Below are 14,469 nucleotides of genomic sequence, written 5' to 3' on the forward strand. Positions count from 1 at the left end.
TTTAAGTGTGTTTGTGTTTCCACAGTTCCTAATACAGTGCAAAATCTGGTGGTTTCCGCTGTCAGCACCAATTCAGTCAATCTGACGTGGCTTCCCCCTAATGGGAACTTCAGCCTGTTCTCCTATAGTATTAGCATCTCTTCACCCGATCAGACTCTCAATACCACATCCAACAATTATCAGATTACTCAGTTGCAGCCTGGGACTCAGTATAATTGCAGCATCAGAACACTCATAATAGCTGCCAGCATATCTGGACCCTCACAGTTCATACAGTGTAATACCAGTGAGTCTAAATACTACACATCGCTCTCTAAACTGTAGATGTGTAATATACTCTTGTGTAATGATGTTGTCTGTCCTAATGAGGTTTTCAGACAACTAATGGGCATTTTGCATTATGCGTTAATGTTAACATTGGCACATACCTACCAAAGGGACTAGCGCCATATTTGATCCTTTTTGGCAGGAATGAAAATGAGACTGAGAGATAGAAGTACAGTGTGTTCAAAGGATTGTACGGTTGTTCAGCTGACAAAATACCATTTCAAAAGACAAAAGCTCCCTGAAACCAGTTTAAAGGTTGTGAGTTGTGACAATTCCATGTGATCTAAGACCTTTATTTAGTGCACTGCATGTCATTGTAAAGGCTGTACGTCTACCCCTCAGAGCATTGTTTTCATTCATGTTAAATTCAGTATGGCTTCTAAGGTCTTTACTCTTTGCTTACTCAAATTCACACACATGAATATGTCTAGTGCATAAATATAATTGTGTGCATTTTCTTTCAGAGCCACTGTCAGTGACTAATTTAACTGCCTCTCCTTTGGGCACCACTGCGATGAGCCTGTCCTGGTCTTATCAGAGTAACAACCGATCTTTATATCTGTACAATGTGAGTGTAAATGGGGAACGATGGATACAGAGTAACAGTGAGACCATGAATGTCTCTGACCTGATCCCCGGGAACAACTACACCTTTACTGTGCAAAGTGTAGTAAACGGCATGATCTCTGAACCTGTAGCCATCTCTGCATTCACAGGTATTACAATTCACACATTTCTCAAACACGTCTCTTATTCTACACACCACATGGCAGTAAAACTACTAGATGTATATAAAGATGTATTTATTCCACACATTTTTACAGGACATGTTGATTAGTAACCCTCTTTCTCCTCCTCTCTTATTATGTGTTATCAGTTCTTGGGAAAGCGTCCAATATTTCTGCAGTAGGCAGTACTCAGAGTATGAGAGTGGATTGGAGACCGCCTGCTGGTATTGTGAGTCTCTACAACGTCAAAATCCTGCTAAACGGAACTGTTTTAAAGACCGAGAACCGAACGAATGAGACTACCGTGGTGTTCTCAGACCTGCTGCCTGGAACTCTGTACTTGGTCATTGTGACAAGCATCAGTGGACCCATAAAGCAGGACAGCGATAGTGTGTTAAATGCCACCTGTAAGACCCTTCACACATTCTGAAATAAACACTGAATTACTCATGTACAAGCACTTAAAGGTTGTATCAGCGATTTCAGGCCCAAACATAAATGATCACATTCATCTAATCTTTCCTAACGATCCGCTAGCTGCCCGCCCCATAAGACAGGGGCGGGTGTTGTGAGGTCTTGCGCTCGTGCACGGCTGCCTATGACAGCTGCACGCGAAAACCTCACAACACCCGCCCCTGTCGGTGATTGGTTGGAACACTATTTATTTTGGTTTTGAGTGTTGGTGAAACCAACTGTTTTTGTGTGCAGATCTCAGAGCCTAGGCTGCCTAGAGAGACGCGTTTTTTTCACAGCATGCTTATGGGGCGGGCAGCTAGCGGATCGTTAGGAAAGATTAGATGAATGTGATCATTTATGTTTGGGCCTGAAATCACTGATACAACCTTTAAAGCACTACTTGCATTCAACTCATGCTGCACACTATGGTATTGCTATTTGCATGCAAAGTGCAAAACAGCTTTGTGTGAAAAGGAAGTAAGACATTTGCTTTCAGAAACAAAGAGCTGACTAGTCTGTTCTAACCAGGCATATTACATTGGAAGAAGCACTTGAGTATGTCCTTTTCAAGAAAGAGTATTAAAGTTTTTCACACCACTGTGCAGTTTTTTCACAGGTTTCCTAATTCTTTTTTTCACAGTGCTGTATGTGTTTATTAGGCCTAATAGTTTGACGTTTTAAAGTTCAAGGTTACATTTACAGCAGGGGGGGGGGGTATGGTAGTCATCATTAGATATTTTTGTTACAATTAATGCAACTATTTATAAAAGCATTAACAGATTTCATAACTTTTATAACAGACATGGATATGATAATGTGATGGGATGACCTGTAGGTGGTGCTCTCGGCTTGTGTGCATATCACATCTGTGACTGTTTTGTTGTCATTTCAGTGCCTACTTCTCCTGGCGAGTTAAGGACAGAGCGAAGCACAAACTCTCTGTACATCAGCTGGGCTCGACCGCTCAACATGAGCTTAGTGTCACACTACTACTTCTTGCAGTACAGCAACAGCACACTCATTAGGAACTCGATGAACTGCAGCCAAAACTACAGCTCTCTGACAGGACTTAGTGCAGGTGTCCAGTACAGCATCACTGTGAGGACTGTTGGTGCACTGGGATATTTGAGTTCTCCTCAGAATCTCACTGCATATACAAGTAAGCAATGTACATTTATAGTTATTCGTGTTTACACATAAATCACGCAAGTTTAAATGAATACATACACCTTTGAACTCTTTCTCACTATAAATTTGATTTTGCAATATTTTGATATTGTATTGATATATATTCAGACACAAGAATATGAAAAACTTTCAACATTGTTTTTATGATACATAAATGTATTTGTATTAATAAATAATTACAGGGTTCCCTTCCCCTGCTTTTTTTGTCATTCTTTTTTCATATCAATGTGGCTGTAGTAGTATGCAGATATTTATGTTGTTTTTTTTTTGTTTGTTTTTTGTCTTTGCATTAATGTGATTTTTCTATATATTTGATAACATTTAACATCTAGTTCACCCAAAAATTACAATTCAGTCATTATTTGTTTATTTTTTGAAAATTAAACTGTCAAATAGAGGCTTAGGCCCTGTGTCCACCAAAGTGTTTTTTCACGTGGCTGGTGTATTTTTTCAATGGGAGTGGCCACGTTTTTTAAAACGACATGAGCGTAACGAGGTGCTGAGTGTCTTTTTCACGCTGAAGTGCTGCCAAGAGTTGAAGAATGTTCAACTTTGGGTAAAATGCAGCTCTCATCACTGTCACTTTTTACCCAGACGTCCAACACAGTGGTGGAGGCGCGAGACAAATACCACACCGAACATCACATTCTGCTTGTTCAACATCAACAAATGACAACAACAAGCAGAATAACGGAACAAAATCATTTAAAACAAGAGCTAGAGCAAATACTTTACATTGTATCGACATTTTTATATATAAAACAACACAGAAACGAACTATCTGTGAAATGAGATAACACTTACGCGGATACGTATCATAGAAAAGTGTCTCAACTGAAAAAAAACCCCCGCTCTGCTGCCAAAACGCACTCAACCGCCCACAGCTAGGTGTTTTCAGCAGAGTGCCTAGCATTTTCAGCTGGCTAAAAACGCTTTGGTGGACACACAGCATTATATTATATTATATTATATTATATTATATTATATTATATTATATTATATTATATTATATTATATTATATTATATTATATTATATAGAATGCCATTTTGGCATTATTTTGTGTGTATTTGACTTATTAAGCGTAATAAGCAGCAAAAAAAGCCCTCAATTTAGTACTGAGAGGTAGCTTTATGTGCACGCCATTTGAGTGTGAGCACAGCATCTGCGGGAATGAGTAAAATGATGCGTAATCCCACGTCGAAATTCAAGCCCTGTAACACCAACAATATTCATCAGTAGCAAATGAAACGAGTGCATGAGGGGAAGCGGGTTTGTGTGTCAACTCGCTGTCGGAGAGATGAGCGGGCGAGAAAGCGCAGCTGGTATCATTCTATTCTGCGGAAAATGAGTATTGGAAGCGTTTCATTCATATATTATAAAATTCAACCCGCCAAAGTGGCTAGTAGGAGTGACTTCATTACACGCCACTGCTGAAATTCACCTGCATTTGGTGGGTTGGCATGTGTCAATGCCAAGCCCTGTATTTATATGTGGTCATTGTATACTTCACTGATGGCTAGAATAGGACCCTTGGCCCTGAACAGCCCATTTTTGAGCCGTACATTGCTGAAAGATAAGTGTGTGTGTGTTTTTCTCAATGATTTTCAGATCCTACTCCTGTAAGTGATTTGAGAGTGAATGGATACAATGAGACCAGTATAACTCTGAGCTGGCAGCAGAATGATGTTCAGCAATCCGGTTACTCCTACCTGCTCACCTTCACAAAACCCAATGGCACATCTGACCAGAGGACTGTGAGTAACACCACAGTGCAGCTACTGTCACTGCAGTCGGCTAGTCAATACAACATCAGCATTTTCACTCAGACGGCAGACGGCACCCAGTCTGATCCCCAGTTTATAACAGCCTGCAGTAGTAAGTAACTACACTGCATGACAACACAGTACTGAGTACATTCTTGCCACATATCATGCTATCACATCTGTGCGACAGTCAGTTGTTATTTGCTTTCCAGAGCCGTTTCCGGTTTCCAATGTGGGATTCAATGTTCTGAATGTTTCTGCCATGAGCCTGAACTGGTCCCGTCCTATGGAGTACCACAATGGGTTTTCCTACCAAGTATTAGTGTCCAACTGCACAGAAAACAGTAGGAACTTGTCTACTTCCTCTGAAAGTATCACAGTACAAGACTTGCAGCCTGGCACCATGTGTCAGTTCAGTCTATATAGTTTGGCCTGCGGCATTCTGGGAGAACCAAAGAACATCTCTGCCCTCACAAGTATGTACTCCCACACACACTCCAACAAGGAGAATCAAACACAAATACTCCCTTTGATCCAGACAATCTGGGTAATTATTACTCTTGAAGGGACACTTTACTTCCTCATTCTCTCTCTTTCTCTCCACAGAGCCCTCTACAGTGATTCCCAAACTATATAATGAAGGCTCTAATCACTCAGTCTTGGTGATGTGGGATCATCCTGTTGGTGGCCTGGACCAGTACATTCTGAACATCAGCAGTAATGAATGGAGCAACTCTGCAGTTCTCAATAGCACTGAACGCAATCACACCTTCACTCAACTAAAAGCAGCAACTGTATTCAAAGTCACACTCACGACTGTTAATGCAGTCTTCCGGGAAACATCGTATCCAGTAGAAATGGCAACTTGTGAGTATTCAACCCCAAACCGTAGTCAGGAATTCATGTGGCAGACCTTTATAAATAAGCATATTGGACTGCAGTGTTTGTAGATTATGATTTTGTATGTTGCAGATCCAAACAGACCGGGAGAGATTACGGATTTGTTAAAGAGCAATCATTCTTTGTTGTTTCAATGGGCTGAAGCTCAAGACATGACAGCTGGCAGCTTCACCTACAACTTGACCTACTGGTCCAGCTATTACAACGGACATTATCTCACTCCTAATTACACTTTCCTTTTGGATGGCTTGCAATCTGGAACATCCTATACTATTTCTGTGGCTACTGTAGGGCCAATGAATTTCAGCAGTGAATCTGTCATCCACAATGTAACCACCAGTAAGTTCAGCACTTAGTGGTATGGAAAATCATAAAAGAATTCATGTTACATTTAAAAAACATTCCAAGATATACACAACATTTTGGGATATTAATTCAACAACATTCACATTATGACAAATTAAATGAACAAAAGTGACATTAAAGACAAAGATTTTAAGACTTAAAGATTTCTACTTCATATAAATGATCTACTTTTGAAAAGCAGCACAACTGTTTTCAACATTTGTGAAAATAATAAATGTTTATTGAGCGTCAAATCAGAATATTAGAATGATTTCTAAAGGATCATGTGTCACTGAAGACTGGCCGTCACAGCAATAAATTACTTATTAAAATATATTTTTAAAAAACAGAAAAAAGTCACCTTTTATTTTTCACATAAGAAAGACAGTCAAGCAGGCTTGAAACAATGTGAGGGTGAGTAAATATTGACATAGTAAAAATTTGGGGTGAACTGTACCTATTAGACAGAGTTTCCATTTACATAAAACTAACATGAAAATGTGTTTTGAGATCTCCTCTAAAGTCCTCATCCTACTCTCTGCATCTGTTTTCAGAGCCTAATCCTGTTCAAAACCTACAAGTTCATTCCACAAAAACAAATGCCATCTCTGTAGTTTGGGTAAGAGTGAAAGGGGTCCCGAATTATGTCGTGAGAGTGTATAGTAACACGGAAAAGAACTATTCAACCAGTTCAGACAACATGACTATAGACAGTCTGATGCCTTCAACACTCTATAACATCAGTGTCCAGAGCAGCACTTCTGACAACACACAGGGAGAAGCTGTGTGGCTGCAAGCATGCACAGGTTAGTACAAACACTATAAACTGTTATATTCTGTATATATATATATATACACACTGTTCTCAGGAACTTAGACTATGCAATTTGCAGCATTCAGCATCGAGTTATCTTGTGCTGTATGTGTAGTTTTCTAGCTTGCACAAACATGTCCACTTTCTTGATTACTTATTTTAAGTAATTTTTAATCTCTTTAGTCTGGTGAAGTTCATTAGATGTTGTTCTGAATGTCTTAATTCAAAAAAAGGCAAAGTAGCATCGTATTTGGTGTGTTTTGCTGTGTACAGATGCAGCACCAGTGGGCAATGTGACCTGTACGGGTCCTAATTTAACCTTACCAATGCTCACCCTCTCATGGAGCCGTCCTCCCGGTGGAAACCTGGGCTTTGAAATCAAGCTGGTTTCCGATTCTGGAGAGTTAGAGAACAATCTAACCACCAATCGAAACTACAACTTCACTGGACTCAAGTACAACAAACTGTACAGTGCCAAGCTCTGGACACTCGGCTGTGGGAAGAATAGCACAGTGAAGGAGATCTCCTGTATGACCGGCTTCACAAGTAAGGAGAGTTATATCTGTTTCGTATTTTGTTTTTATATATGAGTGCAAATCACATATTTCTTATTTTTCTGTGTTTGTAGGACCTGTTGTACCTAAGGTGACAGCAGTGAGTGTATCTGAGCTACAATATAACAAGTTTACTTTGATTCTTCATCAAGACATCTTTAATGACACGAATGGTTCTGTGTTCTATTATGGTGTGCTTGTCTCCTCCGGCACAGATGGTATGTCTAATAAACTTGAGACTTTTATGTGTCTTAATACTAAAAAGAATAGTAATAGTAAGTGTAGAGATGTATTATATAATATTATAATATATAATAATAATAATAATAATAATAATATAAAAGTATATTTAAAAAAGAAGAGTTGGATTGTAATCATTGTGTCTTTGGTGCACTAAATATGAGTTTTGCCTCCTGCAGACTGCAAGAAGTTGGATCGATGCCTGTTGAACACGTATGAGGACTGGAAAGCAAAGCGGTGCAATACATTCCTGGCTGTTGTCAAAAAAACCCCAACAGAGTCTAGAAGTGTGCAGGACCAAACAATCATCATTGGAGATGAAACTATGTGGAATAGTTACAAAAATGGAGAACTAAATGCCAAAGGCAGTTACAAGTAAATCAATACACTTCCCTTACTTTGCATTAACTTCAGTGCTGCATCTAAAACCCATTATAACAGTGTTACGGATATTTCCATCACTAAACTAAACCTGATGCTGAACTACTGTGATGAATCACATAACGTTGTTATGTCTTCTGCATAATGTTGTCATGTGTTTGGCTTTTTTGCAGTGTTGCTGTCATCACTTTCACACATCTGGAGTTAAATAACAGTTTAGTGGATGTGTCTAATTCATACTACTCCATATCTGAGTTTAGTCCCATCACTCTGCCAGAGAACCCAGGTAACTACTGGGAGACTTTGTCAATATATAAAGCACTTACTTCATTGCACCTGCATTTTCACAGTAACACATCCCTCCTAACGTCACATGACAATGATTGATGTGTATATAACAAACACATTTCCATTAAGGACAAACATTTAGATGAGATCACAGCTGGGGTTCCCAGACTTTTGTGGTCACATATTTTTAGTTTTTAAAAATCTTGCATTGTTACGAATAACAGCACTTTTTTTCCAATTTAGTTTTGTTTTTTTAATTTACTTTGTAACAAGAACTGTGCCAATGAATGTGCTCCCGAATGATTTGTTACTTACCCTGTCTAATGAGTGGACTTGGCCTATGTGTAACAAATATGTGATATTTTGGATAGTCATCTGCAACTCTAGAGCCACGGTGTATATAGTGTAAATGATATCAAATTTGATCAATTCCATACAGTTTTATTTTTGTTGACTTGACTGAATTGTTTTGTCACTCCATCTTTCAGTGGTAATTGGAGGAGCAGCTGCAGGAGCCGGTGTAGCTTTTGTTCTTGTTGTAATCATCATTGGGGTTGTGGTTTGTAGACGGTAAGACATTTTACAGATCTCATACATGATTCTTGCTGTTTGGAGTGTTTTAATGGTTTGATTTAGAGTTTGTGTTTGATATTATAGTTTTGAAGGATTTAAAGGAATATTTCACCCCAAAATCTGTCATTATTTACTCACCCTCAAGTTCCAAACCTGTATGAATTTCTTTCTTCTGCTGAACACAAAAGAAGATATTTTGAAGAATGTCAACAACTAAACAGTTTATGGGCCCTAAACTAAATAGAGTATTTTTTCCCCCATACTATGGAAGTCAATGGGATCCATCAACGGTTTGGTTACTTCAAAATATCTTTTGTGTGTGTGTGTGTGTTCAGCTGAAGAAAAAATGCATACAGGTTTGGAACAATTAAGCGTGAATAAATAATGACAGAATTTTTATTTTTGGACAAACTATCCCTTTAAGATTACCTTAGCATGTGCCCCCACGGTAATGTTTTTATGTATTAATGGACAGTGGCAACTAGATAATCATATTTATGCTCTCAATATCTCAGGAAGCAAAGAAAAGATGATTCTGTTAGTGTTCCCATCCACTCTATAAGGTCAGTATACTGGTCTCCTCCAAACAACATAATACATACTGGAAACAAACAATAGAAAAAGTTATAAATATCAATCCAAAAAAAATTAACCTTTTAATTTTTGTTTTGTTTTCTTACAGAAACAAAGTGTAAGTAATCATACATGTTTGTTTACTCTCATTTTTGTGCATATATTCATGATTTGGCTGAATATTTTTACTACATGTCTGTGATTTTTGAGATGGGGAAAGAATGTGAAATTGTGTCTCATAATAGCAATTGAAAATAAGCCATTTTTCTGTAACATTTATGTATATATATTATTGTATTTACGTTTTATCACATGGTGTCACAGGAGTGATCCAATAAGGGTGGAGGACTTTGAGGCTTACTACAGGAAGCAAAGGGCTGATTCCTTCTGTGGATTTGTTGAAGAATTTGAGGTGATTATATCTTTGGTTTCTTTGTAGATTTGCAATTGATCAGCATTAATAATAAATAATGATTGGCATTGCAACTAAGTATTGCAACTAGATTTCCATTTTCCATTATTTTTGGTAGCAGTGTCTGATTGGTTTGCTTTGACCATGTTTTGTTCCTCTTCATTGCTTTAACAAATGATTTATGACAGATGTTTAATTATTTGCGTGAATGTAGTAAAATCAAATGATACAGAAAATAAATGTTTGATTAAATAAATGTATGTGTGTGTGGTTGTAGGATCTAAGGCCGGTTGGGATAAATCAGCTAAAGACTGTTGCTCTGGCCCCTGAAAACAAAGCCAAGAATCGTTATAACAATGTGCTGCCATGTAAGAACTTCTCCACTCACGAGTGTTTACCTTCACCTGTGTTCACCTGTGACTCTCTGTGGTCATTTAAAAATCCCATGCACCTTTCGTAAAGAGTAGGGGTGTAACTCTGGTGTCCTGGTCAAATTACCTCCATTGGCCTTTATCAATCATGGCCTCCTAATAATAATACCCATGCTCTCTCTCTCTCTCTCTCTCTCTCTCTCTCTCTCTCTCTCTCTCTCTCTCTCTCTCTCTCTCTCTCTCTCTCTCTCATATATAGATATAGATATATGAGAGAGATATATTTATAATGGTTCATGTCTTCTCTACAGATGATTCGTCTCGTGTCAAGCTCTCTGTGCTCAGCAACTCATTTGATGACTACATCAATGCCAGCTACATGCCGGTAGGAAAAACTACAAAACATACATTAGCTATTTACACATTTTTCATACTAACCGTGTGATATTTCCAGGGTTACACATCAAAGAAGGAGTTTATCGCAGCCCAAGGGCCACTGCCCTGCACTGTCAATGACTTTTGGAGGCTGATTTGGGAGAAAAATGTGCACACTATTGTCATGCTCACCAAATGCAACGAGCAGGGACGGGTACAGTATACATTCATGCTTCACTTTATCTGTGATCTCACCTGCCAGAACCTTCATTTACATTTTTCAGTCAATTTTATTTTCAGATTAGAATACATGTCTTCATCATACATGCATCATCTTTAAAAGCCTAAATCGCTTGACCACTACATATTTAATGTTCATATCCTCTTTTTAGATTTTTTTCTAATTGAAGTATTGAACTTAATGAGCTTAAATAAATGTTGCCACAATGTTGTGTCCCTCTCAGGTAAAATGTGAGGAATACTGGCCAGCAGATATAAAACATTTTAACAATCTGACAGTGATGACTACTTCTGAGATTCCATTGGAGGACTGGACTTTACGTGACTTTGAAGTGAAAAATGTAAGTCTATATTAATATTACAGATAGACCCAGGCTACTGTAACACTAAATGACACGTTACACAGACCCATGTGTTACACAAAAACATTTTTGTCAGTGTTGTTTTTTTTATTTTATTTTATTCCTAGGAAGTCACAGTTATCTTAATTTGTATCATGTTTGTAATATATTAGTGTTATGTCTTAATTGTAACATTATGCACTGTAAAGTACTGTGTTGAATTTTTGGGATAAATGATTCTTGTCATGACAGGTGAAAACAGCAGAGTCTCGATCAGTTCGTCACTTCCATTTCACTGCATGGCCAGACCATGGAGTTCCTGAGACCACTGAGCTTCTCATCAACTTCAGACACCTGGTCCGAGAACACATGGACCAGTACTCGAGACATTCACCCACACTTGTGCACTGCAGGTACTTGAACAGTTCCTGAACTCTCAAATATACAAACAAGTCTACTCAACACTGTTTTATTATTATACTCCCGCAAAGAAAAAGCCATTTTCTGAACACCTTTTGTTTTCGTAACGCAGTGCCGGTGTGGGCCGGACGGGAACCTTCATCGCCATTGATCGGTTAATCTTTCAGATCGAGCGGGATGGTGTAGTGGATGTATATGGGATCATCCACGATTTACGCATGCACAGACCACTCATGGTGCAAACAGAGGTACATTCATTAACGCATTTTTTTTCATCTCACTGCGCTGTTTGTATGTTCTTTTATCTACCTTATTCTTAACGTAAGAGCGTGGGTGCGGCCATTGTAACTTGAATGTGTTGAGACTTCCGGTCTCATCCGCTTTCAGTTATTATAGCTGTACTCTGTAAACTGTCCGTTATGCTGCTTGACTGTAACTTGTTATATTATTTTAATTGATTATTACACAGAAAATAGCTTACCTCTGCGTTGAAAAATAGTGTGGATATATCTTTAACAAATAATCATCAAATATGAAATTTCAATAACCGTTTTGTAAGCCATAATCGGGATCTTATTCACTAACAGTGCAGGACTTTACATTCTCTACTTTTGCAGGATCAATATGTGTTTCTTAACCAGTGCTCTATGGACATCATCAAGTCTCGGACTGGAAACAATGTAGATTTGATCTACCAAAACACAGCTGCACTCACTATTTATGAGAACTTTGAGCCCTTGAAAAAACCCAAAAATGGCTACCATAAGGCTTGACCGTCTACCTTGAACAGTTCTCTGCACTGCTGTAAATGAAAAGTTTTTCTTTCATTTTTAAATTGTTTTATTTAAAGAGTAAAAAACAAATATATTTATTAAAATGTTTGTTTATAAAGGTATATAATACTCAGAAATATTTAAAAAGAAAATGTTTTATTAAATACAGAAATGTAGCTGCAGGGATGTTTTTTGAGAGTTTTCATAGAATAAAGTTGTTAATGTTTCAATTCTGTAATATGGCATCATGAAAATGGCATTTCCTCAGGCTACAGGTGAAATGAAGATGAGCATGGATAGAGATATAGAATGTACACGTCACATAGGACTTCATCATTAGACGTTAACAGTGCAGTTCTACTTCACTGCAGCAGTAGTGAAGACAGGATGGGTTTTCAAAACCCTTCTTCTGTGATTTAACATAGCAGCTAAGCTTGGTATTAGCCAGTAGGCTGGTAAATAGTTGACAATGTGCTGTGACTTCATCCATTGAGGTATGCTGGAGGTTGTATCTGAGCTGTTTTGCCAGTATGCTGTTCTTCGGTCTGTGGCTTCTATATATCTATGATTTCTGGATTTCACTGGCCAAAAGTCGACCTTATTGGACTATAAGGACAATAAGTTAGCAATGAACAGTAGCGATCTCTTTGGTTTGTTTCTGGAATTGCTTATTCTCAGTAAAGATACATACTGACCTGTCTGTTCCTGGATTGTAAATGTTTTTGTTTTCCTTTTAGAATCAGGTCAGCTTAGAATATTCCTACTGACAACTTATTGCGAAAAGGTTTTAACAGAGTGTGACTCTGTAACATGTTTATGCACTGAAATTGTTATATTTGTACATAATATATTTTGTTCAAACTGAACTTTCAAACTATTTTTTCAGTGTTGTTCCAGGGACATTTTGCTTGTGTGGTTTTAATATTCTGCAATATTCACCACAATTTTTTTTTAATGATTGTTTATTGATACTCTGCTGGTCACGGTAAAGAACTATACAGACAACTCTGTATTCTATTAGGATTAAAAAAAACTGCACTTTATTTCACACTTCTGTGGTGATTTGTGTGTGTGGGTCAGGATTTCTCTCGTCAAATAATTCAGTATTGGTATTATAGATTTTGTACAGATATGCTGTTTTATTAAAAGAAAATGATTATTATATTTAACAATCAAAACGAGTACATTCATAATATTATTTAGTATTCAGCATTTCTTAAGTAATTTGGGGGGAGGAAGACAAGGAATTTGTTCTGCTTCCATTTCCCTCGCCCTAGAGCTGGAAAGGGTGAGAAAGTGAAGCAGAGCGAGAATCAGGAGCAGGAGGCTGAAGCGGGACCTTCTAGGTCAACTGATGGTAAATCACATCACACTTTTGTATATATTGGAGCTCTGTAGACCAAAAAAAAAAAAAAAAAAACTTTATCAATACACCTTAGGATAGGTTTAGAACAACAAATAATAATTAAAAGAAAATGTTTAATAATAATACAAATATATTAGCCTTTTTGTCTAATGTTGAAATCTGTCTGTTTTGGGTTAGTATCCCACCCAGACTTTTTATCTTCCCTTTAACAATACTTATTTTGCATTTTGTTGCACTTTTTCAAATTAATCACACATATTTTCAATATATTAAGTGTATGTGTGAGATTAGCCTTTAAAAAAAAAAGACAAAAAAAGAACACTGCCCCTACTGTTATTACATGTTGGCTTGGAGAATATTTATTATGATTTAAATTCCTCTCTTTAGATGAGATTTCTCTAGAGAACATCACATGTAGAGGATTGTGATCATCAGGAGGAACTTCCTGACAGCAGCCCTGACGTCCTCGCCTCTTCTGAGGACCAGGAGCTCCTTCAACCTCGTGTCCAAGTCAGTCCAGTTACCCTGTCTGAGGGTGAGATTGAGTCCCGTCAAACAGAACAACAGGACAATGACGTGGGCACGATCATGGAGGAAAAGTTTGTCATAAACCCAAAACATACACACATTTTCGATATGGCTATTCAACACAGATATTTTTAGTAGCCTAGGCCTATTTCTTTAGCGCTACATATTTATGTATAAAGAAAACATGTATTTTTAGGTGATGTAATGGTTACGGTAACATTCAGTAGCCTATAGTTTTGTTTCTTTTCTTCTTTTTTTTTTTTTTTTTTACAATATACAAGATACAATATAATAGTCCTCCAGTGTGACTTTTTACTTTTCACTCTTTTTAGAAATGATTTTTTTAAAGTACAAATATTCCATATAGTCACTCAGTTAATATGGAGGCCAAACTTGTCTATAATTATATGAAATGTTAAATAGATTTAGACTAGAATAGCATGTAACACTGCAGAAATATCTGCAACTGCTTTAAATTGTATCTCTTTTTTAATAGACATCTGCTCAAAGT

The 14,469-nt window shown here is 37.5% G+C and overlaps 1 protein-coding gene across 2 annotated transcripts in view; it reads left to right on the forward strand.

The window, feature by feature from the left end:
• Positions 1-13,465, forward strand: part of ptprja (protein tyrosine phosphatase receptor type Ja) — a 34,664-nt gene extending 21,199 nt beyond the window's left edge. For both annotated transcript variants that reach the window (XM_081357618.1, XM_081357619.1), the window contains 23 exons: positions 26-286; positions 792-1,043; positions 1,205-1,462; positions 2,404-2,670; positions 4,310-4,576; positions 4,677-4,940; positions 5,071-5,331; positions 5,437-5,703; positions 6,264-6,515; positions 6,797-7,069; positions 7,152-7,295; positions 7,497-7,692; positions 7,872-7,984; positions 8,475-8,556; positions 9,075-9,134; positions 9,460-9,544; positions 9,822-9,912; positions 10,227-10,300; positions 10,370-10,504; positions 10,755-10,871; positions 11,124-11,284; positions 11,404-11,539; positions 11,909-13,465. In XM_081357618.1, the coding sequence (XP_081213744.1) occupies positions 26-286; positions 792-1,043; positions 1,205-1,462; positions 2,404-2,670; positions 4,310-4,576; positions 4,677-4,940; positions 5,071-5,331; positions 5,437-5,703; positions 6,264-6,515; positions 6,797-7,069; positions 7,152-7,295; positions 7,497-7,692; positions 7,872-7,984; positions 8,475-8,556; positions 9,075-9,134; positions 9,460-9,544; positions 9,822-9,912; positions 10,227-10,300; positions 10,370-10,504; positions 10,755-10,871; positions 11,124-11,284; positions 11,404-11,539; positions 11,909-12,064 (4,172 nt within the window). In that variant the 3' untranslated portion in view covers positions 12,065-13,465. The remainder of the gene's footprint in view (positions 1-25; positions 287-791; positions 1,044-1,204; positions 1,463-2,403; positions 2,671-4,309; positions 4,577-4,676; positions 4,941-5,070; positions 5,332-5,436; positions 5,704-6,263; positions 6,516-6,796; positions 7,070-7,151; positions 7,296-7,496; positions 7,693-7,871; positions 7,985-8,474; positions 8,557-9,074; positions 9,135-9,459; positions 9,545-9,821; positions 9,913-10,226; positions 10,301-10,369; positions 10,505-10,754; positions 10,872-11,123; positions 11,285-11,403; positions 11,540-11,908) is intronic.
• Positions 13,466-14,469: the final 1,004 nt, after the last annotated feature.

The sequence above is a fragment of the Scardinius erythrophthalmus genome (genome assembly GCF_964197995.2).
Source record: "Scardinius erythrophthalmus genome assembly, chromosome: 2".
NCBI classification, from domain to species: domain Eukaryota; kingdom Metazoa; phylum Chordata; class Actinopteri; order Cypriniformes; family Leuciscidae; genus Scardinius; species Scardinius erythrophthalmus.